Here is a 27044-nt window from a genome sequence, read left to right on the forward strand (position 1 = left end):
TGGTCTCTGGGTCGCTCGCAAGAAACCTCCCGGAACGCTGATTGATTCTATCTTTTCTTTTTGAACTGAACCGTATACGTCGTGGTGTCTCTCTTGATTGACTTGGAACAACGTGTAGTCAGCTGGAGTGACACGGGTCAATTGCAGGACGTGAGAAGCGCTGACGACCGTAATTTAAGAAGAGAAGATTACCCAGCATCCGGGAAGCAATTCGACACGTCTTCTCACCTCTTGCACCTACAATATATATCGTGCCAGAACTCGAGTTTCTGGCAAACATCTACTGCCATGGAGTCCACGTCCTACCAAGCCGACGCTATCTCAGCATCGCCACTACTCCGTCTTCCTTTCGAGATTCGCCTCATGATATACGAGTACCTACTCCTGCCATCGAAGACGCCCTCGACCGGAAACGGAACCTCCGTCGCGAACCTGATTCCCGACTTCCACACCTACCTCTCCGAAGATACAAATAATGATCCGTGTACCTTGAGCGTACGCACTATGGATCCATGGTTAGGAGTGCAAGGTCCGAGGACGTGGAGACGGAGGAGTACATACCATATCAGAACCGGTACGTTGGCAAGCAACTCGAGTGGAAATCTGTAATAGAGACTGGGCAATGTGCTAATGAATTTGCAGGTCCCTTCCTAACAACCACAACACCAACAACATACCGCGTCCTCCTCTCCCCCTACACATCACACCTCCGCCAAACCGTGCCCTCTCTGCTATCTCTCAATCGCCAAATCCACGCCGAAGCAAGCAAAATCCTCTACTCGACCTACACTTTCTCCTTCCACACCAGCATCGAAGCCGCAGTACCCTTCCTTTCCGACCTGACACCCAGAAGCCGTACTGCCTTACGCCATCTCAGCGTAACGAAGAAGGCGCTGCCATACAGCAAAGAATTCGATCGCGCAGAATGGGCAAATCTATTCGAATACCTTGCCACACCACCGCAATCCGCTCTCGACGGGACCGAGATCCCTGCTCCTGTTTCCCTGCGCCGTCTTACCCTGAACGTCATCGCCGGCAAACCCGATCACGGCTGGGAGTCCATTACGCCCATTCTGCCCAGCGATTTCGATACTATGCTGCGCATGAAGAATGAGTGGCTTGGCGGTTCGCGGGGTGGTGGGGATTTTGGTGGCATGGATTTGGAGTGGGCGGAGCAGGTTATGGCGATCAAGGGACTGGAGAGCATTAATGTCAAGGCGATAGTGGAGAGGTGTGCTAGTCCTGTGAGTGAGAAACAGGCGTTTTGGATTGCGTTTAGTAAGAGTGTTGCCGAGGGCGGTTTCGGGGAGTGGATGAAGAGGAGGATGGTGGCGTAGGCGGGCATGTTGTGGCGGGGGCGTATGGTTTTGGGCGTTCTTCGTGTGGGGGCGGGAAAGATGGATTGGTTGCGTGTTACACTTGTAGGATTCAACTAGTCTCCAGTACCGCCAATCAGCTGACAAGAAGTGGGTTGGATGTTATCGCTGCAGTATCACGCCCCCGGAGGGTAAATTCGAACGCCTTTCGGTTGGCTGTCTGAGTAGGGTGTTCGACTTTACTCCTCGGGGGTGCTTACCTAGCCTTGCGGTCTTGGCGCATCTGTCGTCTTATGGATGCAATAGACTAAGAGCAGGCTGAACCCACACTGTCACTCCTCTCCTTCATCTTCTCACAATTTTGCAACTCCAGTTCGTGCCCCCGTACAGCATGTCATCACGCTATGATGCTCTACGGGCCAGCGAAGACCGAGACGGCCCTGCACCACTGCAAACAGATGAGAATATTCGCACGACAAGCAGGAATTCGTCCATCTCTATACAGCTCTATGGAGCCCAGGACGTCAGCGCGGCGAGCAAGCCTTCGGTCGATTCTACACAACAGAATGAAGATCAGAGCGACAGAGTGGCAAGCGAAGGTTCAATTAACTCTAGGCAGCAGCACAAGGACGAAGGTGTCCGAACATTCACAGTCCCTGTCCATAAGGCTGGGATGTCTCTTGGGCAGCCAGCAACAGTACGTACACCGCGCACCTAGTATGCAAGCACCCTAACAAGACATCACGCAGATTGTGCGCAGAATTGGCAAGTTACCTTGCACCCTACTTGTCCTGAGCATCTTTGGAACTGCGGCATTCATCATCTACATCACTTTCCTCTGGTTCACCGCAAGTGGGAACAAGACATGGAAATACATTGCTCTCTCTGGTTGGATGACAAGATCCATCGCTATTGCCGCTGTCGTGCTTCGAACATCAAGCACTATGCAAGCCGGTGTTGCATCATCCATGCTTGCCGCCATTGCGCTCGAAAGCACCGCCGGAGTCACCCTGCCGGATCTCGTCCCGCTTTCTTTGATGCGGTCTTCGTCAGCTGCGCCATATGCATTACTAGCACACACCAGACTTGGGCGCAACAGAAAAGACTGGTTGCTTATTGCATTTGCGGTCATCATATCGGTCACTACCGTGTCCCTTCAGTTCACATCGACGATCCTGCTGGCTGATGTGAACGCTGGCTTTATTCCAAGGTAGGTTTATATCAAGATCTTTTGGAAGCTGTCAGGCATAATAACGACCTAAACATTGTTCTTGCACCTTACGCATTCGTTCTTCCCGATAACCAAAGAAGTGGACATCCGGAAGACGGCTGGCAAAGCGCTCCGCGTCCATGGCCTGTTTTTGCAGAATATACCAAAAACGACTCCGCTGATGGGTCACGAGGATACTCAGATACAGGTTTCACGATGAGAGCGCTTTTGCCTTTTCGTGATACTCAATCTCGGACCTTCATACAAGCTTACGAAGGTCCAGCCCCTGTCATCGATGCGCGCACGATATGCGTCAGGCCAAATGTCACAAATACTCGCGTTAGCGATACCGATGTATACGGCGGAATGATTACCGGAGATATATCAGTCTCAGACGACCTGCTACCGATCCTCCAGACTGAAACTCCTTTTAAAGCCCTGGAGCCAAACCGTTTCAGTTGTCAGCTGTCAAGTAACTTTATGTGGGATTATTATCGGACGCTACATATGACTGCTCTCTACTTGGTGCAACTTACCTCAGCCTGGGATCTAACCGTTTGCGAGTTTGAACTTCCTTTCGATATGGACCTTCTTACATCCTTCGCTGTTGGAGACGAAGAGAGTGTTATTCCATCTTTTTCAATCCCGTTCCTCTTGATCAACTACACAGGTTTTGTGCATCAACAAGTACACAACAGAACAAAGTTCCCTCCGCTAGAACTTGCAAACTTTAATGAGACAACCCTAGGGCTACATTATCACCCTAGGAACGAATGGCTCGATCTCAAACAAGACTCTCAGACCTTGGACTCGTCGGATGGAAACAACTTTGCAGAGACGAAGTTGAGCTTTAGTCTCTGTGTTCGAGTGTTCGATGGCTGGCTTCTCAATGTATCGGCGAGTTCTCAAGCGCCTCTGGAAGAGTCAACACACTCTTATGACACAGAACGAAGCCAATACCGTTACGATAAAGTACGGAAGCAGCTACTTCGATCATCGGTACTTCCCCTGGAGGAGCGGAATGTCTTATCTTTGCACCCACAATCCTGGTTGATCCCCAACGATGCTGAAGAAGGCACAGTCCCTTACCACTATCCTCTTGGTTCCCTCGAAGGTATGATGCGACTGCCCGATTCAGAATTTGCGAGATCGCAGCCAAGTATATCCCTGTTAAACGACGTCATAGACCCGTATCCTAAATCACATAAGAATATTGGAGAACTTGGTTTAGAAATCCTCCAAGAGGGCGGGACCCCAGCCGAAGCATTGCAAAGCATGCTGATGACTGTGATACTTGCAGATTATCAGGAATACGCCTTCACTGAGGTCCCCAATGGTACACCGAATAGCACATCCGCCTTGCGCAGTGATTTCATCATAGCGCAGGTGCCCGGAGGAAATGGACGACCTGCAAACTACCCTGCGGGAGCGACACGATCGTACCTCATAGTCATGATCGCCACAGCTATTCACACTGTCGCCGTGTTCACAGTTTTCATGCTGTTCATCAAAAGCACCAAGAATACCCTGATTTGGGAAAGTTGGCACACCGTCGCCCAAAGTATAAGCGCAGTTACTGAGCCTTATCTCAGCCAGGCGAACTTGGCCACTGATTCCGAGATCAAGAAGCAAATGAAGATCGACGGTACTTCTGATCAATCCGTGTCAATCAGAACGAATGACAGCGGGGTAGGAGCTGAAGTCGGCGTTGTTAGGCAACGGCTGAAGAGAAATAGAATGCAGAAGGATTCTCAAAGTGATCTTTTGATGGACGAGCTTAGTTCCATGAGGGATGTGGAACGGTAGAGCGACAGAGGCACAGCCAACAGTTAGTCAGATACGCTGCGAATTGTTGATTTATGCATGCCAATAGAGCAAAATATATTACCTCGACGCTTCTAATACGAAGTGCTAGATAAACCGCTTGGCATTGCCAACCTACACGACTCTCTCCTGTTCTATTACTCCACTTATCATTACCCTATATTGATCTATCATCTCTCAAGTCTCTCATCAAGAAACATCCAGGACACATTGCCTAATGGTAAGGCGCCCGCACACAATGGCCTTAGCGCCGCCCGGCATCAAATTCGCAGAACTTGAGAGTTGGGGGCCCCGCGGCCAGAATACGCCATAATTCCGTCGCCGGGCGGTCGTGATGCGGGACATGCGAGTTCGAGTCTCGCTGTGTCCATTAATCTTTACTTTTTTTTTGTTGACGTTGCCATTGTAGTCATTGTGGAGAGGTAAAGGTAGCAAGTATGGTGACGGCGATTGCGGAAGAACGGCGTATAAGAGAAGGCTCGAGAGAACACAAGCGTGCTTACGACCACTGACAGCGCTGGTTCACGTAGTTCCACTCCATGGCGCTCATGACTCCTTGGTAATGCGCCATAGCGCTTAGAACGATGAATAGGTGAAACAACTGATGTGATGCACCCCAAATATCGTATCTCTTCGGTCTGCAAGACTCTGGGAAGTGATTCTGTTATATCTGTCAATCAACACTTCATTGTAAAAGAATGTGGTGGCGATGAACGTGATTGCCTTACCGCATAGAACCAAACACCCATCATAATCAAAATACCTTCAAGGTAGTAATACCGTAGTCCAGTTTGCTTGTCAAATTGGCTGTAAGGGAATAGTAGCGCGCCATGGATGATCGGCGCAAAGGCCGAAAAGCCCGTAGCAACAAAGGCCGACAGGCGTAAAGTTTTCCATCTCGGACCATGAAGACTAGGGTTGACAACTGTAGTCGCTGTTAAAGTTCCCAGTGTGACGATCTGTAAGTACTTCTTAGCCACCGTATGTATCATCGCGTATCATCCTATACATACCATCGACCAATATACCTTCTGCAACTTCGGTTCGCAGTAGAACCCAAAGTAGATTCCGGGTATAAAACTCCCTACGATCTGAACGATGATCGCCACATAATCCAATCTCACCCATAGGCAAGCGAACGTCTCAGAATGGCATATCAGCGTGTGATACGCAGCGGACGTACCAAAGCAAATCACAGACGTGGTTAGGAAGATTCGGAACACGAGTTCGTCGGTCCATGTCGCGTGGGGGAAGCGACTAATGAAGTAGCGGTCAAAAGAGTAGCTGGTCAAAAGCACGACGATGGCGGGAATAAGATGCGAGTAGATGTTGATGGTCTCGTTGTGCAGGTAAGACAGGCTGCGGATGCAGAGCGGTATTGATTTTGTGACGGGGCGGTAGCCAGTCGTTATCCAGGCGTTGTGCGCGTACCAGGATGGAACCTCGTGACTGTCGTAGAGTTTTACCGATGTGTCGAGGTGCGATGGTTCATTAGATGGCTTGTAGGTATCGCGACTGGCCATGTTTGAAGTCAATGGCGACGCGTATTGAAGCGACCGCAAATTAAGATTAAAAATTAGATGATAGAAAGAAGCAGACGATGAGAAGGACGAGAGAGGAGAGAAGACTGCATGGGACTTAAATCGGCGATGGGCATGCGAATCTTCGGGAGATAAATCCGTCAATCATTCGCGATACTGTCGCGTCGCTTGAGTCAGGGCGCCGGGTGGCCCGTTTGGCACGGACATATTAGTCGAGTACTCGATGCACATACTCTGACCTGATGGACATAAAACATAGTTGTTCTGCCCTTCCAAACCACCTCTGTGTGTAATGGCGGTTGCGATTGCGATGTCGGCTGCGGAATCACGCGGTTGTTGTGAGGATTCAGCTGGCGTGAAATGACGTCATGAGACTTCAACAACCCGCAGGTCTCCTACCATCGCAGATACGAAGGGCGCATGTAGAGTAGTCCCGGAATCTGGGTTAACAATGACTCTTCGCATTTTTATCTGTACTATTTAGTCTACAACTGTATGTGGATGGACGGATTGCAACATAATAGACGCCACGCCAGATGTCCTCACGAATGTCAGAACTCACCCGGTGCATTGAAGTTGGAAAACTGCATAGTCGCTTTCAGCCTTTTACACATCAAACCCAAGACATGAATATTATCTAGTTTGTCGTGTATATGTGAGGAACCGCGTAGTAAGTTTGTTGCTGAGTGAGGTCTAGCTGCGTCAGTCGGTAGACTAATACGACCGCAGCGAGCTAAAGCGGAGGCGATCGGAGAGGAACCACGCCGGCAGCGAGCAGCAATGACCCACCACCATCACCATCTGATGCCTCACCTCACCACAACATTGTGTTGGAAGATGTCGAAATATATCAAGCTCAACGCCGCGCAAGTACTCAGCATGACGAGACGAACAGACACACGTGTCAAGAGCTCACACTTGGTTTTACTTTGGAATTTATTGCTGAACATGGGATGACAGTACAAGTCGAGATCTGTCACTGTAAGTAGTGTAGTTTATATTGGTATAGTCTTGAAACCTGATTGGCTGTACGTCAGACTAAGCTATTGCAGACGCTTTAAGCGTCGTATCGCAGTGCCATGCGGTATCCTTCTACGACAGCCAAACTGGTTGACGACAAATCCGAAATACTACAGGGGACCAATATCGACTCTACACTACCTACACATGTTCTACCGCAGCGCGCCTACACTCACCCATCATTTCACGCCAGTTCCTACAACAACCAGTCACTGCCACCAAGGCCTCAGCAACTGATCAGTCTTGTCGTCCTGTCTGAATCTGGTGTAAAACAGTGGTTCATAAACATCGTAGGGGTCGCCACTATTGTGGGACTCGTTGTCGCAGTCATCTCTGTTGTGGTCCGATGAGGCTTGGGCAAAGGCTGCGCCTCATCTATTCAGCCTGATGGAATGTGCCCAAGACACAAACCGTTTCCCCCCCCCCGTAGCACAGGATATGTAGAATGATTGCGAAAGTAGATCACAAGAGAGATGCCTCGATATGGTTTTGCGAGAAAGAAGAAGTTCGAGCGTTATACTATGCAGACGACGACACCTGGGCAGTGTGCGATGACACCATGGACACTTCATGTATCCTTGGCTAAGATGACCGCAGGGCAGTGTCCAATCTAAACACACCTTGGAACATTCTAGAAAACGTGCTGCAGCACTTCTGAATGCAGGTTAGTTCATAACAGTCAGTCGGTAACTGTTGGTACCCATGATTGGACCCTTGATGGGTGCCCATAGTGGGCAACGGCAACGGCCCAGAGGTCGTGCTGACCGATCGAGGCCCCGCATCGCACAAAAGTCGTGCTGACAGCGCGAGTAGGACAGCCTTCAAACACGACAACTCTGAAAAAAAAACATTTCGTTCTCAGAAAGGCGGCGTTGGACGTTGTTAGGAGCGACACGGGGAAGGAAGAAGGACAGAGGGTGTTGCACTGTGGTCGTCTCTTCACGACTTGTTACTGGAGTGTTGCTGGGAGGGCTGTAAACACTTCATAGACATCGACGTGAGTAAATTCGCGTCACGCGTCTCGCCACCCGCCCTGGGTGCCTAGGTAGTCTGCAACATGCCTAAGAGGCGCTACCTCTACCGCGCTAACTATACAGTCCCGAGGCCTATTAAGCAGGAACCAGCGTATTTCAGAGGCGTTGATTTGGGCAGCCCCAGGAACAGTAGAACGGTCACTGATGATGAATTCCAAACCAGGATTCTTGAACGATCCGACCACGCAGTTGAACCAAGCCCCAGGGAAAGGCGACCCAGTGAGGAAAAGCATGAGGAGATGATGGAAGAGCTTCGAAAACCGAATCAACGTTCCACCATAGGTACTGTATGGAAACGTATCGTTGAGTGTAGCACCGTTGGCGCCTTCGTCGTGGCGCTAGTCGTGGCGCTAGTCGCCTTCATAGCGTGGAAGAAGTTTTGAGTTGGAAGTGGAGGAGACAAAGAGTAAACCACCTGTTTTGAGGCTGTTTTAGTTGAAAGCCTCCAAGATGAGGCTGGACGGATAGTGGGAGGTTGGAAGGTTGGGAGAGAAGAAGTAGTTACTATCGTACGCAGGATACGACATGTCATTCGTTAGAGGAGATATAGAGAAGGTATCGAGAGTTAAAGGTATTGCTTTGATTGTCCTTGCCCGGGACAGACCTGTCACACAAGCTCTCTAGAATAAAGCAAACCAATACCGAATGAACAAATATCTTTTCAAATAGATTCCCGTATATGTCACGATCGATACCCTATTCTTACACACTCCGTAGGCCTCACAAACGCCGACGCTGATGATGATGAAGATGACGAATACCAAATATCTTCAATCTTTTAGACCCTCAACGCTGCTGTATCCCAAGGTTGAGAAACGGGATACGTACTCAAAAGCACCCTCACAGCCTCCTCACAGCCTCTTCACAGCCCCGTCCTCATAGCCTCCTCCCCACGCCCCATGAACTACTCAATCCCCTCAGCCCTCTTCCTATACCCCTGCCTCGCCTCGCCCTCGGGCTCCTTGCCCGCCGCCTCAATAATATCAACCTTTGGCTGCTCCTCCGTCATATCGATCCTACCCGGCCGTCTCGGCCTCAACGACGTCCTCTGCGTGATGGGATAAAAGTACGCCGCACGCTGCATCTTGCTATCCCTCAGCCTCTCTCCCTCATGTTTCTCCGGATCATGCAGCGCCAGCGCCACCACGTCGCCATACGTATCCGACGGATCGCCCACCTGCTGGCTCGTCTCGTACGTACGCACGTTATCGTACTTGAAGCACTTGCGCGGCTGGCCCTCGTCATCCTCGGCAATATCAAAGTCGATGTCGGCTTCGTTGTTGGGGTCGTGCGTGGTAAAGTTGCGTTTGATGCCCCGGACCTTGCTCTTGTCTGCAGGCAAAAAGTATTCAAACTGCCAGCGCGGGATCGGGGGCGAGACTGTCGGGTCCAGGCGGTGCGCTTCGCGGTCTTCCATGTACTTTTCTTGGTCTTGGATCGTCTGGCCGGCGGGACGCAGGAGGGCGACGTCGAGACGTGGGTCGTACGAGGGGTCGAGCGGGTTGTTGATGGGCGGCGCTGTGAATTTGAAGACCATGTAGCCGCCCGTGTCGGGCATGGCGTCCCAGTCGGGCAGAAGGGGGTACGAGTCGACCAGGGTCAGGTTGGGGTTTCTGGGGTGCTTGGGCTTGTTCCATGCCAGGCGCTCTTCGGGCGTTGATTCTGCGGCTCGCAGGTTGTCGGCGCTGTCTTGGCCGTTGTAGGCGTCGGCTGGGTAGGCGATGTTGAAGCTCTTGAGGATGTGTCGGGCGATGTTTGTGGGATCGTCGAGTGACGTCTCGACCTGCTTTCGCTTCCGTCGCAGGCGCATCGTGTTGGACGAGTTGCTCGACTCGAATTTGGAGCCGCCGGTTGTGCTTGACGTGACGTATTCTGTTCGTCGCAGGAAGGTCGCGCCCGAGGCATTGGTCTGCGTCTTGCCGAGCTGGTTCGGCGGTCGCATCAGCGCCCGGTCTGCGGTGCTGAGCGGTGGCGGGTGAGGCATGGCCTGGATAGCTATGTGGCGCGTTAGTCGCTGCGAGACGTTTGCGCCTCGGCTTCGTTCTTACCAGACTCGTCTCCGTCGAATACCTTGGGGATACCGACCAAGTCGATGGGCATTCCCAGCTCAGCATCAGCCTCAATGTTCAGCGACTGGTCCCGCGCCAGTCTTGACGCAAAGCCCGCTGATGTGTACTGGCCGCTCGAGAGGCCAGTGTTGGGAATGTCGAGCAGCTTTGGTGGACATGGTGGAGGAGGGAGCGCATTCGAATACCGGATTTTCGCAATGTAGTCCTGGTGGACACCGGCAACAGGGCGCCCGGAGCTCATGATGCCGTCGTTTCGCGCGCCGTCGATTTGGTGTCGTGGTGGTGATTGCGCGGTCTGGACAGGTTAAAGAAAGTTGATGGAGCTCGGAATGTCGACGCGCGCCAGTCCTCACCGCGCCAAGACGCCTTCCGCGCTATCACCAGGGGCGGCCTCGCAGCTCCTTCACCGTTTACCTAAGACATGTTTTCCACCTCATGCGATTCTCAACATGCATAGTCCCGCATATACATGTGTACTCACAGCGAAGATCGAATTGGAGGTGGTGAGATAATGATAACATTCAACATAACGACCGTCATAGTATTAGGTAAATATTCTATAATGACCCAGCTCCTATTCACATACACCGCTCTGCCACCCATTACCCAGGGTCTTCTTTGCTGTCTATTGCCGCGGCTACCATTCGTGGCTGCGGTTTCTTATAATCCAAACGCCATGTCTCATACCGGCTCCGCATCGAAGCAGGTGTGTAAGCCAGTCGGAAGTGGCTCTACCATCTTCCCACTGGCGAGCATATGCGGCCAAAACCGACAAAACTCCGAAAATTGTAAACATGCAAGCACTCGTTTACATGGCCTTCTTGGCCTTGGCAGCGGCCAGCTTGCGCTCTCGTCGCTTCTTGGAAGCCTCAGCACCGGCCTCGGTGTCGAGGACAAAGTCCCACCACCTGAAGCTGCTGGCGTAGTTGCCAATGAACTTCTCGTGGTGGACGTCGTGGTGCTCGGCGCCAGCCCAGAAGGGCAGGAAGTGGTGCAGACTCCATGGGAACTCGTAGCCGCTGTGTGCGTCGATGGCCTGGAACAGACGCAGGACGATCCAAACGTACATGGTCAGAATGTGGAGATCCTTGGTAATGGCGCAGAAGACAATGGGCACACCAACGGTACCGAAACCGAGAACCATGACCTCAATGGGCGAGGCGTATTCAGCAGCCAGGCCAAAGGGAGCAGAGTATTGGTGGTGGATCTTGTGGATGTTCTTGTACAGGAAGGAGCTGGCGTGCATGGCGCGGTGGGCCCAGTAGTGCCATGCGTCCTCGAAGACGAAGAAGATGGCGATCTGGTAGGCCATCTTGTAGATGCTAGGGAAGGGAACGGATGTCTCGAGACCAAAGTATTGGCACATGGGGTGGAACAGCCAGATTTGGGGAAGCTCGACGGTGAAGTGAGAGAGGAGGACGAGGAGAGCGCATTGTGTTTGTTCCCAGGCAGTGGGGATTTTGTGCTGCGGCAAGTTAGCTATCGTCGCAACGAGGCTGGCAATGGCAGCAAACATACGGCTTGAAGCTTGTAGCAGTTGAAGTAGGGTATGCAGTCAATGATGATCCAGGGAAGCGAGCGTCCAAAGTAGAGGGCCTCGTGGATGACAAAGGACATGATTCCCGTCGCCAGGATGTCGTTGCCCATCCATGCGTACCAGGCCATCCACATCTTCTCGAGGTAGTTGAGCTGCACATTGTACGTGGAGATTTCCTCAAAGGTACTCCAGTACGTGTCCTGCGCCATGGGCGTCAGGAGGGAGGTTGCGTTGTTCCTGTCATTTGTTAGTATCACGGGTTTTTGCGCGTCCGGGGCGCTTCGGAGGCGTACATGTTGGCTGTTTTCCGTGGCCAAAACAAAAGACAGTACTCCGTCAGGGGGATGAAGGAACGACTGCAGATTGCAGAGATGTGAAGGAGCGATTGGCGGAGGTGCTGCAGTGAACGAGCGAGCAAAGTAGCAGCAAAGGAGGCGGATTAAATTGGAGATTGGCGACGCCCTGATCGGCGTGGTACCACTTTTGCCACTCAAGGTTCACTCTGTTCCGAGAAGCCAACGCGTGGGTAGACATGCACTAGTGCCTGCCGAGAGATACGCCAGACCAATCACCGGCGTGCCCCTGGGCTGTCTATGCCCGTTTCGTCTTTCACCGCCTTGATGAGCTTTCTTGCGGCACCGGCTCCAGCGTCCCCGGCATCCATTCAGATCACGCCAGTCTTGCCCTACGAGAGGCATGTGGATCGTGTTACCGTGAGCCCACCGCATGCTGATAAACGTCTGCCGCACGCGTTCTGGAATTGCGGCATCGCACTGTTCGCTTTCGAGGATGTCGGCAGAGCTAATGGCGAGAGCATGACGCGGTCGGCCCGCAGCGAATCACAACACCACGAGTACGACGCTCTGCTAAGCCACGTCCGTCTTGTTGGCACTTGACATGAGCGCGTGAATACTCGTCATTGAAGCTATTCATTGCAGCTAGTTGTCTACATGGGTCGCGTTGCTCGCCCTCATGGTGACATTCCGCTCATGTAAAGTCGCCTCCTGTCAGAACAAAAACCTCGGTCGCTAGCACTACCGGCATTGCTTAATTATTACAAGTTTTTGAAAGAACCCATTGGCATGCTTCTCCATCTTCGTAACGTTGTTAAATTAATTGTGACACAATTGCACTACTTGCGCACCACCTTCAGAATCTACACCCAGCTACCAGATGTAAGGTGTGGTCCAATTCCCAGGGCATCGGCATAATCGAACCCAATGTCTTTGAGGGAGTGTTTTAGGCCGAGCACATATCTGTAAACGCCATCATTCGCCCCAACATGGATCTATGGTTCAGCGAGGCCTTCCGACTGGCTCAACGAGGTTGGCAACGACCACCTCAAGCCGAAAGTTCGTCAAACTCGGTCTTTTAGAGCAAGTAAAAGTCGTGACTGGTATCGTCGCAGAGGCGCCGGTTCGGTTGCGAGATTGAAGTGCCAAACGTTTGTTCGCAAGTCGAATACGACGTCCCGTGGTCCTTGTCGATACGAAGTAGCAAAAGATTTTCGAATGTGGAGTACATAGCTGAGCGAGACTCGAGGAGCAAGCAAATACCGTCCATGAGGAGCACTGAGCTTCCCGTGAAAGTCAACGACGGAACTTTGCTCTTACCCTCATCACGGGAACTTTCTCAGAGATTCATAGGCACCCGTCCTGTTGTAAATCGACCCGTGGCTAGATTATACTGTGTCGGTGGAGCTCTTCCAAAACCCAGTGCTAACTCCTGGTAATATTCGTCGGCCAATCAATCAACTCCAGATCAAGTAGGAAGCACCTGCCTCACTTGCGACCCGTCCCAGATCGCCGAGCCCCAAGTCGATGAACTCTTCAGAGTCTCAATAGGCTCGAGGGTACTCCTCGGTGGCCTAAATTCCCGACTACACCTGTCGAACGTCGGACTAGGCGATGGGATAATTGGCGTCCTGAACATGGCCGGGTTGCCGACCAAAGGGAGTCCCGGACCAGGGCTTGGCTGTTCTCTGCTCCTACCCTTGCCCAGCGCTTTGCGGAACAGTGGTCGGAGAAAAGGTACAGAGGCCGCGATGATGCCGAGATTCTGTTCTACCTGTGTCCAGAGCAAAAGATCTGGTGTGCTGAGCCCTTGCTGTATGATGTTTGAGAGCCAAAGGATAGTAGTGTGGAGTCGAAAGGCGGAAGATATGATGGCGATGATGCCGACGGAGAAGATGGCGATCAGCTCGAGACGGCGTCGCAGCGGCAATGTCGCAATATTCAGGAAGAATAGTATGGGTAGCGTCCAGATTATTACATCCGTGGCGAGGTTGTAGACCGCGATGAAGAGCCAAAATGGATTTGGGTTGTAGCACTTGACTTCGAATCTGTGCAGGACGAAAGCACGGTACCATACATCGTACGAGAAGGCGTCTGTGATTGGAGTGCACATGAGAATGGACGCGATAATCTGGGATATCCCACCGAGGACTATAATGGCCAGTAACCCGCGGATGACGTATTGGAAGCGCTTATTCGATGAGGCGATGTGGTCGTAGAATAGTAGTATCGATGTCTTGATGAGACAGAGGTCGAGGATGAAGTTGATTCGGTAAAGCCAGATTGAGAGATTGGAGCCGACTATTATAGGCCGGAATGTTTCCCAGACGCCAGGCTGTCGAATGTCAGACTTGGACTCTCAAATAGCGAGCAGTAACTTACGGTAACACTGCTGTAATCGAGGAAATGAATCATGTAGCAATGCACTACCACCGATAGCCTGTGTAAGAAAACAATGAGTCAGTGCAGCTCATCTGATCTCCGCGGATGTCTTCATACCATGTAGCGATCTAGTTCTAGTCAGTAACAACATCTCAGAAAAAGAACGTCCACTTACAATGGCCGACAGCATGACCCAGTCAGACGACGTGAGCCTCCCAGCATGATAGTGTCGAGCATAGAACCTGGGCTGTCAGTCCAGAGTTCGATCAGACTTGCAAACGGCTGGCGCACCTAAGGGCTACGACTACGGTCGACGTAGCAGTAAGCACAAAAGCCAGCACGATAGAAAGCTGAGCATGAGGAGCGATTGGCGGAGGCCCTGTGGCTTCCGACGCCGAAGTCATTTACGTGAACAATAGGGAATGTTGACAGGAAAAAGAAACCATGGAAGCGATGCTCGTGATTATGTGTAAGGAGAACCCGCAGGCATTAACGGTCAAACATCTAACGGTAAATATCCACACGCGAATCGCGCATCGGATGCCGCTCTCTAACGCAATCATGCAGCGGGAGGGAGCTCCACACAAGGATCCGAGTCAGGACGCAGGCTGTCCAGACTTGGGGCAAGGGATGAGTCGTGGTGCCCGAACTGGCTGAACAGTACGGCGCGGGGACATCCCAGCACACAGTATTATACCACCACAAGCGGTGCAAATACCGGCTTATACGAGTGATTGCTGCATGGCTCGTCGAATCGCCCTCTCGCTTCCCCGCATTCGTACCACGCGACATTCATCTCTGCAGCAACGTTCACATATGCTGACAGGGTATGTATGGATAAATCTGCAAAGCGAAGCTTGGGCCTGCGCCTCAGACAACCTGCCAACTCAATTGTTCCTGTGACCAATTTGGTAATCCCCAGTGATCGCAGCCTAGGCCTCATCTCAGCTCTTTTGTTGACGTTCCGTGCACTGACGCCATCCGTCTGTTGAAGCACCTCCTATTCCGAGTGCATGTATCACACTCTAGCCGAGATGGGGATGCTAGAACAGCACTGGACGCGTCGCATCGCATCTCTTATCGGGTGCGCCATATCCATGTCCTAGGGTTGAAACGAGTGTCCACTTTATAGCTACCGGCTACTCCGATGGTTCGGGGCAGAACGTTGGCCTAGAAGTACTTACTGCATGCCCCAGGTGATTGCATCGTGGAGAGATTGAGCCCGCGGAGAGTCACTGTAGGGAAACCGTTAACCGCGTCGACGAGATGAAGCCGAGTCGTCCTGGTATGTTGAGACCAACGGACTTGAGCGCAGGATTCAAGCGCGCGCAAGCGACATGAATGTGGCTTTATTCATTAAGACGCCAACTCATGACTTGCATAGGGCTGATAGCCGCCCGCTTCATTGTCGACCTGGAAGGCCCGAATGTGGAGAACATAGGACAAGCTGTTGGGCGAGTAAAACTCCAGTCAGGATGAAGACCTCGGGTGCATCATTTCCAGATCCCAGACATGTGTTCAGGAACCAACGCGTCGCATCAAGATGGGGGATGGAGGAGGGCGAGTCAGACTGTGCGTAGTCGCCGATGAGGCGGAGGTTGATAGACAGGATCGCGCTTGCTAGCTCCTCGACTGTCAGTTCCATTAAGCGAAAGGAACGAAGGCGCGGGAAAGCAGGCCGAGCTGGTGAACCATTGACCAAACCGTGATAAACGAACGTCGGTTCATCCAAGTCAGCACGTGGGATCAAAAGAGGAGGGATGATAATCATAGACACGGCTCGCGGATGACGTCGACGAAAAACCATAATCGGCTTATTAGCAACTGCAGGAAGGGTCCATAGAACTTGGAAGTTCACTGCGTAGCTGAGTGAACACAATACCAAAAAAGGTGTCTGATTATGCCATCTCGAAATGCATTCGTAGATATCTATCCTCTAGGGCATAGTAGTGGTGGCGCGATGCCGCGGAGGCTGTCCGCACGCGTCCACTAGCGCGTTTAGTGATATCATCGCTCGGGGTGAAAGTATGATGAGGGCGTCCAACATCATCGTGCCCTCGTCGCCCACGACGATTTTTCTCGACGCTGTACCTTGAATCTCCGTCGCGTGTCGTCTATTGTATCGTGATAATTTTTTCTATCCTCTAGCGGGTTTATCCTTTCCTTCACCTTTCTCCGCTCGCCGCTGTTGCCTTGGGCGCAACTTCTCACGACTTTTCATCACCCACGTATTTCGAGGCGCACCGCATTCACTCCTAGAAGTTTCCCCTGAAAACCATCAGTAGAGCAGGACCGCCTTCGTCTTCCGCACCGACTGTGCACATCTGCCACCATGCCGCCCCCCTCCGACGACCCTGCGCCTGCGGCGATGCCTGAGATCACTCTCACCAACACTGACGGCTCGAATCACAATGAGCCTATTGGTACAACCGCGCACGATGGTGCACTTGATTCAGCGGAGGAACTCCCGTCTGATGCCGACGAGGAGGCACGCCTCAAGATGCTCACGACTGGCACACGAGCGCAGGATGACTTGGAGCGTGATATCGGCCGGCAGGCGGACCAGATGATGACCGAGCAGGCAGACGCTCGCGACAAAAAGCGCATAGAAAAGCTCGAAGCCGAAGCGAAGCGCGCGGAAGCTGCGATACAGAAGCTTAAGAATCGTCTGGCTCTACCAGCTTTGGATACACAGAAAGCCAAACTTCGTGGCGAGATTGCGGCATATCGGGACAAGATCGATAACCTGGATCAAGAAATGGACGGGATACAACAGCGTATCAACGATCGTCACAAGGCGCCTGGAGTGGATGAGGCGGCTGAAGAAGGCGCAAAAGGGCCGTTGCCCAACGAAACCCGGGGCGAGTGGCTTATTCGCACAGGAAAGATCACACCCTTCTCTAAACTAGCGCAGAACCAGCCAGACTTGGGGACACTGGGCGAGGTCATGCTGGATGCTGAGGCAGAAGACATGGTGGTGGACACTGCGAAGGAACCAGTGTCACATCGCAACCTGATGAAGCCTGGCTTCCAAGACGTCGATTCTAGTTCAGAGGCTCCAAGTCCAAAGCCCACAGCTCGATCCAAGAAGCGGCGGAAGGTCACACCTGCCAGCGATACTCTCGGTTCGCGCGAATCAAGCGCGGCACCCGGCTTCACCGATCCCGACTCCGACGATGCCTTCGAGCCTGGTATGTCCGATCGCCAGCTTGCAACGTTGGACGAGTCGGATGAGGTTTCGGACGACATGGGTGAAGACGACTCATATGCGGAAGAGACTACTGGTCGCAAACGTAAAGCAAAGGGCAAGAAAACAAAAAAGACAAGGTCTGCTTCCGCAGAAGAAGCTGTCATCGAGGATTTAGCGGGTGTTGACGATGGCAATGAGCGGGTATATCGGAAGCGTATAGAGGCTTGGTCTAAGAGCCGCGCAGTTGCAAGGAGAAAAGCAAAGGCGAACAGCGGCGAGACATTTGCAGATGAGGACGAGGAAGAAGAGTGCTACCAGCCTCATCCCACTGAAGCTGACACTGAGTTCGATGGTGGGTTCCGCATCCCGGGAGATATTTACCCAGCCTTGTTCGACTATCAGAAGACCGGCGTGCAGTGGCTCTGGGAACTGTATTCGCAGAATGTAGGTGGCATCATCGGAGACGAGATGGGTCTGGGTAAAACCATTCAAGCCATTGCCTTTGTTGCTGGCCTACACTACTCGAAGAAACTTGTCAAGCCGGTCATTGTAGTGTGTCCAGCGACCGTCATGAAGCAGTGGGTCAACGAGTTTCACCGCTGGTGGCCTGCACTACGAGTCTCCATCCTACACACTTCTGGCAGCGGGATGCTGGACACCCGTCGAGAAGACCGTATGGAACGAGAGCTCGAGCTGCGGAATTACGGCGATTACGACACTACCCTGACCGGCGCCGGAAAAGCTGCCAAGAAGATCCTCGAGAAGGTCAAACGGGACGGCCATGTGCTTGTTACTACCTACTCTGGATTGCAGACCTACGCTGAGTTCTTGATTCCTACTGAATGGGAATGCGCCATCCTAGATGAAGGCCACAAGATCAGGAATCCAAACACTGCCATCACGATCCACTGCAAGGAGCTACGCACGGCGAACCGTATCATTCTCTCCGGTACGCCAATGCAGAACAACTTGACAGAACTTTGGTCGCTCTTCGACTTTGTGTTCCCAATGCGCTTAGGCACTCTGGTAAACTTCCGCAACCAGTTCGAATTTCCGATCAAGCGTGGTGGATACGCGAATGCTTCAAACCTGGAGTTTGAGACGGCAGTACAGTGTGCCGAGACTCTCAAGGACGCGATCAGCCCATACCTTCTGCAGCGCTTCAAGGTCGATGTTGCGACTGATCTGCCACAGAAGAAAGAGCAGGTGCTGTTTTGCAAGTTGACGCGTCAGCAGCGACAAGCATATGAAGGTTTTCTAGCCTCAGAAGACATGAAATCAATTGCCAGCGGCAAGCGTCAAATGCTATACGGTGTCGACTTTTTGCGTAAGATCTGCAATCATCCTGATCTGACGGAGCACAAGACGTTATCAAAGAAGCTGGGTTACGACTATGGTAACCCGAACAGATCAGGCAAGATGCAGGTTGTCAAGGAACTACTGTCGTTGTGGAAGAAGGGCGGACACAAGACCCTCCTCTTTGCTCAGCATCGCATCATGCTGGATATCCTGCAAAAGTTCGTCAGTCAGCTACCCGGTATCAACTGGCGTCGTATGGATGGCGAGACGCCGATCAAGGATCGACAGAATCTCGTCGACGAGTTCAATAATGACCCAGACCTACACGTCTTCCTGCTCACAACGAAGGTCGGTGGTCTCGGTGTCAACCTGACAGGCGCCAACCGCGTCATCATCTACGACCCTGACTGGAACCCTTCCACCGACATACAAGCGCGAGAGCGTTCATGGCGTCTGGGACAGAAGCGAGAGGTTGAGATATACCGTCTCATGTCCGCAGGCACTATCGAAGAGAAGATCTACCATCGTCAGATCTTCAAGCAGTTCCTAACGAACAAGGTGCTGAAGGACCCCAAACAGCGACAATCGTTCCAGATGAGTGATCTTCACGATCTATTCACACTGGGTGTCGAGAATGTCGAGGGTGAAACCGAGACAGGCAACTTGTTCCGTGGTTCGGAAGTAAAGTTTGAGGAAGACGGTAAGACTGCTGCTGCAGCAACAGCGGACGATGCTACAGGAGCCGAGGACCTCGCTGCAGTGAAGGGTATCTCGCGAGCGGAAGCTTTCAAAGCCCCCGAAACTGATACAGAAGATGCTGCCACCACGAACGAAGACGGCACAACAGCCAACGACAAACCCCCTACAGACTCCCGTCTAATGTCAACCATCTTCGCCAAGACTGGTGTCCACTCCGTCCTCGAACACGACGCAATCATGAATTCCACAGCCGGCGGTCGTAAACGAAAAGTCCAGGCCGACCCAGCCTACATTCAACGCGAAGCAAAGCGACAAGCCGCCATCGCAGCCGAGCAACTCAAGAAGAGCATGCAAGAAGCCAGGAACGTACCCGCGGGAACACCGACATGGACTGGTCAATTTGGCGAAGCAGGACGACCGGACGCACCACGCGGCATGGCATCCACGCGTGGCGGCCGTGGTGGTCGAGGCGGAGGACGGGGCGGCTCTGCACCATCTTCAACATCCATCCTCAACAACCTCGCCGCCCGCCAAGGTCGCCCTTCCCCCCTCAATCCAGGCACAACATCCGCCAGCTCGTCCCGCGCCTCCACTCCAACTGCACCAGCAACACCACAGACATTCCGCGGCCGCCGCATGCTCGAAATGATTCGCGATTTCATGCTTACGCATGGCGGCGTGGTTCCTAGTCGAATGTTGGTTGATCACTTTGATCATTTTTGCCGCGCGCAGCCGGGGAGGAATGAGGAGTTCAAGGAGATGTTGAAGTTGATTGCTACGCTGGAGGTTAGTGGGAGTGCGCAGAGGGGGAGGTGGGTGTTGAAGGATGAGTGGAGGACACCAAGCAACAACAATACGGCTGGTAGGGGGAGGGGTGTTGGCGGGAGGTAGGAACGAGCTATGAGAATGGTGGAAGGAGTGGAGGGGGGAAAGAGATGGAACATTGTTCAACATGGCATTTCAGGGCGTTTATGTTACGGGATGATACCATTTTGCTATATTGCCAGCTAGAATGCCAAGGGCTGGCATGCTTACCCAGAGATATATTGGCAAGAATTCATCGTTCTTTCACATACGACCATAGGATCCTGAAAATTAGGCTTCCCGTCCGCTCGGCCATATACAAGCAGGATACCGGTGGATTAGTAGTTAGGTGGGTGACCACTAGCGAATCCCCGCTGTTGTATGTTTTTGATATTTTGCTCTTTTTTTGGTGGAGCTGCAGAGTCGAGAAGCTCTAGATGTCAGACTAACAGACAAGACAGAATGTAGTCTTGTGGTGGGGTTAGGCAGAGATCCTGAGTTCTCCTAATTATTTCCAAGCTCGGCTCCGAAGTCAACAAATAAAGAACGCCAAATCCCGAGGTCCTGCTGAACAGCATGTGGACTGCAGCGCCACGACGCTAACCATCATTTTTTGAAGTTTCGACCGCAGCCCCAGGACCGGCTCCCGGGCCAGACGACATCCGTCTCTGCCTTCTCTCCTTCCGTACTAGCTCAACCTCCACTCTTACCAAGTCATCCCCAATCACGCCCCGCAACTCGTTGTCATCGACATCGAAATAGAGCGCCCACTCTCCAGGTCCATACTGAACGGCCATAAATCCCTCCCAGCCCATGAATGTGACCCTGCGATCCATCTTGGTCACGTCCCATGGGCCAACAATATGAGGTTCCGAAGCAACTCGGTCGCCATGCTTGACTTCGCAGGTGTCGCGATCCACATAGATCCAGTTCAGCTGTGGCGGGTCATCTGAGATGGTCGATACCATGCCTTCTCCCTGTCGTCCCCAGTCTTGGTCTGGAAACGGCAGGAAGTAGCCTGCAAATGGGTGATCTTCGGGATGACCGTCCGGAAACTCGTCTGATGGTACATTGAGATAGAGCTGGCGTCTTCTTGTTAGCTGTGGAGCTCGAAGAAGAGATCCAACAAGCGTCGGTCGCAAGCCCGGAAGGGGATGCTTCACCTTGTTTTCGCTGAGGACTACTTCGGATTGATCGATTTCGCGACCGTTTCTCGTGACTCGCGAACAGGAGACGAGGAGATTCGTTTTCAGGCCCCGATGCTTTTCTCTGGCATTTTGTCTTTGGCCTTGACGCACTGCTTCCGTTGTGCCTATGATTGCGGGACAAGCAGCGATGGCAGTTAAAATGCCCAGCACCATGATACTTGGGTCCCTGATGGTGTTGTGCGAAGATGATGGCGTTGTGGCCTGACCATATTTAAACCTGCTTTCGCGCTCGGAGCTCGGATGGTACAAATGTAGGATCCTATACCTGGTAGGTGTCCTTGCTCTTGTGGGAACGAAACTTGATTGAGAGTGATTAAAAGGAAGATACCCAGGTTCCAGTGTGGATTCTGTAAGTCTCGGGCTGTTGTTGCGTCATGGCATCTAGCAGGTATCCAGAGCTTAAAGGAAGAGCTCAGTGTGATTCCAAGTTTACCATCTATATCCTCGATTTCCTTTGATTAGGTGTTGGATAGTGACAAGAGCTTCTCCAAAATCAGTCGAAAGGTCAGATCGCACGATCAACATGTCTTCAGAGTAAGTCACAGCATTTACCTTCAAATTTCCCTGTTCTATTCCAAGATATCATGCTGATTCATAGCAAGATCCCCAGCCGGCGACGCAACCAACAACACTACCACAGAAGCACCCCAGACTCCCAGGAAAAAGCCCTCTAAACTCGGAGGCCAGAGCAAGAACAACGAGATCGAAAAGGCTCCCGCGCCTCAAGCATCCCAGGCCTCTGACGACGACGGCATAGACACCGAACTAGAAGCCGCCATCGCAAAACCTAGAAAGGGCCGCCGTATGGTTCCTGTTCACCAATCACGCATTGCGGACCGGCCCAAGAAAGAAGGTGAAAAGGACAGTTCACTCAAGATCAAGATCGAGCTAGATCTTGAAGTCGAGGTAGAACTCTACGCACGAGTCAAGGGTGATGTGACAATTGGGCTGATGTAGCCCAGGTCGAGATCTATGCGCGTGTCAAGGGAGATGTGACGATTGGTTTATTGTAAGAGTGAGTCGGTTGCTACTTTATTGTCGAGTGGAGAGTAACGTGTTCGTGCTGTAGTACCACGGAAGGATAGTAAAACGTCGGTTGATGCAGTGCTTTCCTTCGTGATCGACTCCGATACCCAGGTTTATGAGGATGGAGTGTAATGAACGGACGAAATTTTGCATGCGCGACGACTTGTGTGTAGTAAGTTGAGATTACTATGATGGTAACGAGTGATATAAGAAGAATGAGGGAAGCTTGAGTAACCACAAGGGCTTGGGCACATTTATGGAACGGACGATGCGCGATATGATGGTTGGTGGGCTCAAAAGAAATCACAATAGCCAACAGAGTCTTTAGATTAGCGATCATCCCAAATCGTGCTCGGCCATAGTGGTGTGATGTGAAAGCCACCTGCAAATCTTACATTCAGCTTTGCGCCGGAAAAGGAAATGTTAGAAATTATATACTGCGGCTGAGACGCAACATTGATAGTGAGTGGAATCCACGAGCAGCGTTAGAGCCAGACCGGGATAAGCCCAGGACACCTATCCGTCACATGGACAATCCACTGACCAATCGGTCCATTACTGCATGTATTTAAGCTCTAGACACGGACATCTCGGTCCAACACACAACAAAAGACACAGGTCATATACAATACACCCATTGTCTTAATTATACCCCCAACCCGCTTACACAATTGCTAAAATGACGTTCATTTTTCCTTAGGTCCCGGTGAACCGGTGAGCTGGCCATTGATGTTTCCCGAGGTCGTCTGGTTAACCGAGCGACCACATCAACAACATATGGGTTGTCTGCGGCCGAAAGCGCCGGAAATGGTAAATTAGCTTTGGCCATGCGTTCTAGACCCTTCACAACTGTTGAGTCCGCTCAGTCCTGCAGCCTCCCTGAAAATATCCCATTGCGCCTGCGTCGGATCACTCTCGTACCCAACATCTAACCTACTCATCGTATCAGTCAACCATAACTCGTCGTGCCGAGGTGCTCATTGTTCCACCATGCTTCCTATCTACGGTGATAGCATTCTGGATACAGCGCGAGGCGAGATTCGCTTACTGAACTTCCTTTATCACGAAGAGACCAATACGAAAGGACTGATAGAGCTCGAACTCGATTGTTACTTGCTCAGTAATAGCTGCACGCAGTATATCGAATTTGAGAAGACTAAACAGGAAGATGACGAAGACGATGACGCCGAGTGTGAAATAAGGGGGAAGGGAAAACTTGCACAGGACAACAAGAGTATGATCAAACCACACGCTCCGAATCTCTACCATTATGTTGCAGTATCGTACTCGTGGGGCCCTGACGTCGAGTCTGAGAAGCTCGATGTACTCATCAACGGCCATGTTGTTAAGGTGCGCAAGAATCTGCACGCCGCGTTGTTGGAATTTCGCGCGATGGAACCATTCAAGCAAGGCCTCAAACTGTGGATCGATGCCATCACCATCAACCAGGATAACGAGGTGGAAAAGCAAGCCCAGATTCTCATTATGCACGAAATTTACCAACGTGCAGGAAATATTGTTGTGTGGATCGGCCCGGATGTGGAGCAAACTTTCAACGATGATGGGAACCCAGAGTTGCCTGACTATATACTGTCAAGCAACAGGCTTGCAGTCCACAGAACAATTGGCATGCTTGAGCAGATCAGTCAGTACTACCAAACTGAGCATCTAGAAGAGATGGATGAGTGTGGCGATTTGAGAAAAGCGCACCAACACCGTGAAGCAGCGGCATTCCGCCTCCGACGCGCATTGCAAGAATGGAATAACCTCTTGCACGAGAACCCAGACTTCTTCACAACTTACCTCGGGATTCATGAGTTCTTCAGTAGGCCGTATTGGCGTCGATTGTGGGTGATTCAAGAGCTCTCTATGGGGAGAGCCGGTATGCCAATTGTGTGCGGAAGCCGTATTACTCATTGGCGGCACATTCGCGATGCAGCGATCCTCCTACATAGCGCTATGGACATCGTTGGAGACATGACGATGATCGAACTAGGCAAGGAGGAGTTGGTGGACACAAAGTCGCACACAGCGTCGCATGTAGCTAATATCGCACAGTTGGAGTTCTTGAGCCATCGAAAGCGGCTACCATGGATCGACAAAAGTTACTTTGAATTTCGCTCCACTCCTGGTATTGGTGGCGGAGAAGCCATTCGGGGCTCAACTTTGGACCAAGCGCTACAGTTGGCAATGGAGGCCGACTGCTTCAATCCCAAAGATCGCGTTTTTGGCATGCTACATATTCACGGCATCCCGGACTCTTGTAAACGCGTGCTGGACTACTCAAAATCGCCGGCACAAATCTACACCGCATTCGCGAAGCAGCTTTTGCGTTTGGGCAAGCTGGAGGTCTTTGCCCTTCTTGATGGCTGCCAGGACGACCTCATGCTGCCTTCCTGGGTACCCAACTTCATTCGTCCAGCGTCTCGACGCGCGACTCCAATACATGGACCCTGGTTTGCTGGTACTCGGAATAAGTTTGATAATTTGGATGAACAGACGCTCCGAATGTTGCCGGGTGTCTACGAGGATGAGAATAGCAAAGAAATTCTTCATCTACACGGCGTCACTCTCGTTGATGTGGTTGACGGGGTGGGAGCCATTCAACCAATATTGCAAAAGAGAATCGCATCACGTAGCTCTGATTACGCTGTTGGAGTCGTCCAGCCATCACAACCCAAAACAAAGACCAACCCTGTATACATGCACGAGCACACTGTCAAACGCTGTCTATACCGAACTTTGACATGTAGTACCGACATCACTGGACACCAGCGTGAATTCAAACGACTTCTGAGCTGTTTTGCACCAAATCCTCCCAAACCCATAGATCCTGACTTCTGGAACTGGGACTTTTTCAATGCAAGCTCCTCTCTCATCTTCCACGGCAAATCACTCAAAGACTGGCTCGATCCGTACAAAGAGCGCCCGAAGCTCCAATACGCAACCGACTATGAAAGGAAAGAGTGGGGTGAAGTCAGCGCAGCCATGGCGGCCATGAAATCTAAGATCCGAGGGCGGCGGCTCTTCGTGACTGCAGAACGTGGGTTTCTCGGCTTAGGCCCAATGAACATCCAACCTGGTAATATCTTGGTGACAGTATATGGATGCGCGAAGCCCTTGATCCTCCTACCTTTAGGCTCGGGAAGGTTTCGTATTCAGGGCGAGTGTTATGTGGATGATATTATGGGGGCAGAGGTTGAGCGTATGGACATTCCTGATGAAAACATCGGAAGCATTATCGTTGAATAGTGTTGTACTTAGTCATTGACGCTCTGCTCTTCATAACGATTAGCGAATCGCGTCTGCGCGATAGCCCTTGTGCAACATACGATAATGTCCATGTCGCACTATTATAACTTAAGAAGGAAGCCACAAAGGCTCTAGGAGTAACGAAAACTTTTTCAGCGGACCCCAAACGCTATTCAGTAGACCCTTAAAAAATGAGATAGAAGCAATTTACTGCTTAAGTATTCTCATTAATTAAAACTTTCATATATTATTGCCTAATTAGGCAATATTGAGGTAGTGAATTCGTTCTATCTGATCTTTTTAGTGATATTTTAGAGACTCTAGGCGGTGCAAAGGTTGCTTTTATCTTATCTAATCTTTTTGGGGTCCGCCGAATAGCTGTAGGGTTCTCCGAAAAAGTTTTCGCTAAGTTACCCAAGGTAGCATGTTAAGGTGTCCGATAGAAGCCACCAAGCTGTTCAAGCTACTCTGGCTGACCAACAATCCCACGTCAACACGCAATAACTCTATCAACAACGTACTTGGCTGTAGCTTCTTGTGCAGTAAGAATTCGTAGCGTGGTATATCACTGCTTTTTGCCGCGCCTCATCGTAACATGTAACGAGATGAGATCATTGCTGTCTACTCGTTACTAATACCATGTCTTGTAAAACAACTAGAGAATGCACAACGTCAGCTTCTTCCACCGGCTATAACCCTTTGAGAGCTAAATTGCTGGAGCCGCGGCTGCACTTGCCGTAATTTCACAATCGGAGCCCCGCGACGTCAATATGTGCAACCACCCAGCAAAATAACAACCGCAAACCGATGTTCTAGAACTAGAACGTGCGATGAAAGAACTATCGAGACACAGCCTCCCGCCACGATGACGCGCCCTGGAACAAGCATACCAAGCTTCGGATCTCCCCAATCCTGAAGCTTGTTTACCCCCTCTCATCTTGGCGAAATGAAGAGACATACGCCGTTCTCCACAGATGCGAGCCTAGCCGTTTCACTGAACAAAGCAAACGGGCTCGAAACGGCGTGTCAGTAAGCCGAAAAGTGGGTCTACCATCTCGCTTGGCCTAGCCGCCGCTTTCCAATGTCAGCACTGACAGCACCAGATGCCACACAGTAACACATCTCCGTGATATCTTGCTCACAGCCACCGCGGTCCCCAGTAATACCGCCGAACATCTCGGTAATGATCATGGAATGGTGGGAATGATGCGGAGACAATATGCCGCCATTCCATCGACCTGGAACCAGGTCTCGAACGGGTTGGAAGCGCAAGGACACGACCCTTTGGGTACCGTCCAGGTACCCTTTCCATGAGATGATAAAAGCGCAATTTTCCCGCT

The 27044-nt window shown here is 51.6% G+C and overlaps 9 protein-coding genes across 9 annotated transcripts; 4 read left to right on the top strand and 5 right to left on the bottom strand.

Moving 5' to 3' along the window:
• Positions 1-288: 288 nt before the first annotated feature.
• On the top strand, positions 289-2530 carry ACET3X_000093 (uncharacterized protein; the record flags this gene model as incomplete). The annotated part of the gene is made up of 4 exons (XM_069448271.1): positions 289-574; positions 643-1244; positions 1690-2013; positions 2066-2530. The coding sequence occupies 4 exons, from the start codon at positions 289-291 to the stop codon at positions 2528-2530; spliced, it is 1677 nt and encodes a 558-aa protein (XP_069310335.1).
• A 2319-nt stretch (positions 2531-4849) lies between these two features.
• Positions 4850-5873, bottom strand: ACET3X_000094 (uncharacterized protein; the record flags this gene model as incomplete). Its single annotated transcript, XM_069448282.1, has 3 exons — positions 4850-5011; positions 5079-5309; positions 5364-5873. The coding sequence occupies 3 exons, from the start codon at positions 5871-5873 to the stop codon at positions 4850-4852; spliced, it is 903 nt and encodes a 300-aa protein (XP_069310336.1).
• Positions 5874-8849: 2976 nt separating this feature from the next.
• Positions 8850-10255, bottom strand: ACET3X_000095 (uncharacterized protein; the record flags this gene model as incomplete). The annotated part of the gene is made up of 2 exons (XM_069448293.1): positions 8850-9940; positions 9994-10255. The coding sequence occupies 2 exons, from the start codon at positions 10253-10255 to the stop codon at positions 8850-8852; spliced, it is 1353 nt and encodes a 450-aa protein (XP_069310337.1).
• Positions 10256-10528: 273 nt separating this feature from the next.
• ACET3X_000096 (uncharacterized protein) lies at positions 10529-12037 on the bottom strand. The gene is made up of 3 exons (XM_069448304.1): positions 11845-12037; positions 11533-11788; positions 10529-11479 (listed from the first exon to the last, which is right to left on the bottom strand). Coding segments are annotated over exons 1-3 (915 nt in total). The 5' UTR covers positions 11847-12037; the 3' UTR covers positions 10529-10822.
• Positions 12038-13312: 1275 nt separating this feature from the next.
• On the bottom strand, positions 13313-14630 carry ACET3X_000097 (uncharacterized protein; the record flags this gene model as incomplete). Its single annotated transcript, XM_069448315.1, has 4 exons — positions 13313-14179; positions 14227-14284; positions 14376-14468; positions 14518-14630. The coding sequence occupies 4 exons, from the start codon at positions 14628-14630 to the stop codon at positions 13313-13315; spliced, it is 1131 nt and encodes a 376-aa protein (XP_069310339.1).
• Positions 14631-16558: 1928 nt separating this feature from the next.
• Positions 16559-20305, top strand: ACET3X_000098 (uncharacterized protein; the record flags this gene model as incomplete). Its single annotated transcript, XM_069448326.1, has 1 exon — positions 16559-20305. One exon carries the CDS (start codon positions 16559-16561, stop codon positions 20303-20305), a length of 3747 nt encoding a protein of 1248 aa, XP_069310340.1.
• Positions 20306-20817: 512 nt separating this feature from the next.
• ACET3X_000099 (uncharacterized protein) lies at positions 20818-21579 on the bottom strand (the record flags this gene model as incomplete). The annotated part of the gene is made up of 2 exons (XM_069448337.1): positions 20818-21300; positions 21382-21579. 2 exons carry the CDS (start codon positions 21577-21579, stop codon positions 20818-20820), a joined length of 681 nt encoding a protein of 226 aa, XP_069310341.1.
• Positions 21580-21949: 370 nt separating this feature from the next.
• ACET3X_000100 (uncharacterized protein) lies at positions 21950-22439 on the top strand (the record flags this gene model as incomplete). The annotated part of the gene is made up of 3 exons (XM_069446234.1): positions 21950-21960; positions 22029-22332; positions 22389-22439. 3 exons carry the CDS (start codon positions 21950-21952, stop codon positions 22437-22439), a joined length of 366 nt encoding a protein of 121 aa, XP_069310342.1.
• Positions 22440-23442: 1003 nt separating this feature from the next.
• On the top strand, positions 23443-25704 carry ACET3X_000101 (uncharacterized protein; the record flags this gene model as incomplete). Its single annotated transcript, XM_069446245.1, has 1 exon — positions 23443-25704. The coding sequence occupies one exon, from the start codon at positions 23443-23445 to the stop codon at positions 25702-25704; it is 2262 nt and encodes a 753-aa protein (XP_069310343.1).
• Between the last annotated feature and the right edge of the window lie 1340 nt (positions 25705-27044).

This window comes from Alternaria dauci, chromosome 1, assembly GCF_042100115.1.
Source record: "Alternaria dauci strain A2016 chromosome 1, whole genome shotgun sequence".
NCBI lineage: Eukaryota > Fungi > Ascomycota > Dothideomycetes > Pleosporales > Pleosporaceae > Alternaria > Alternaria dauci.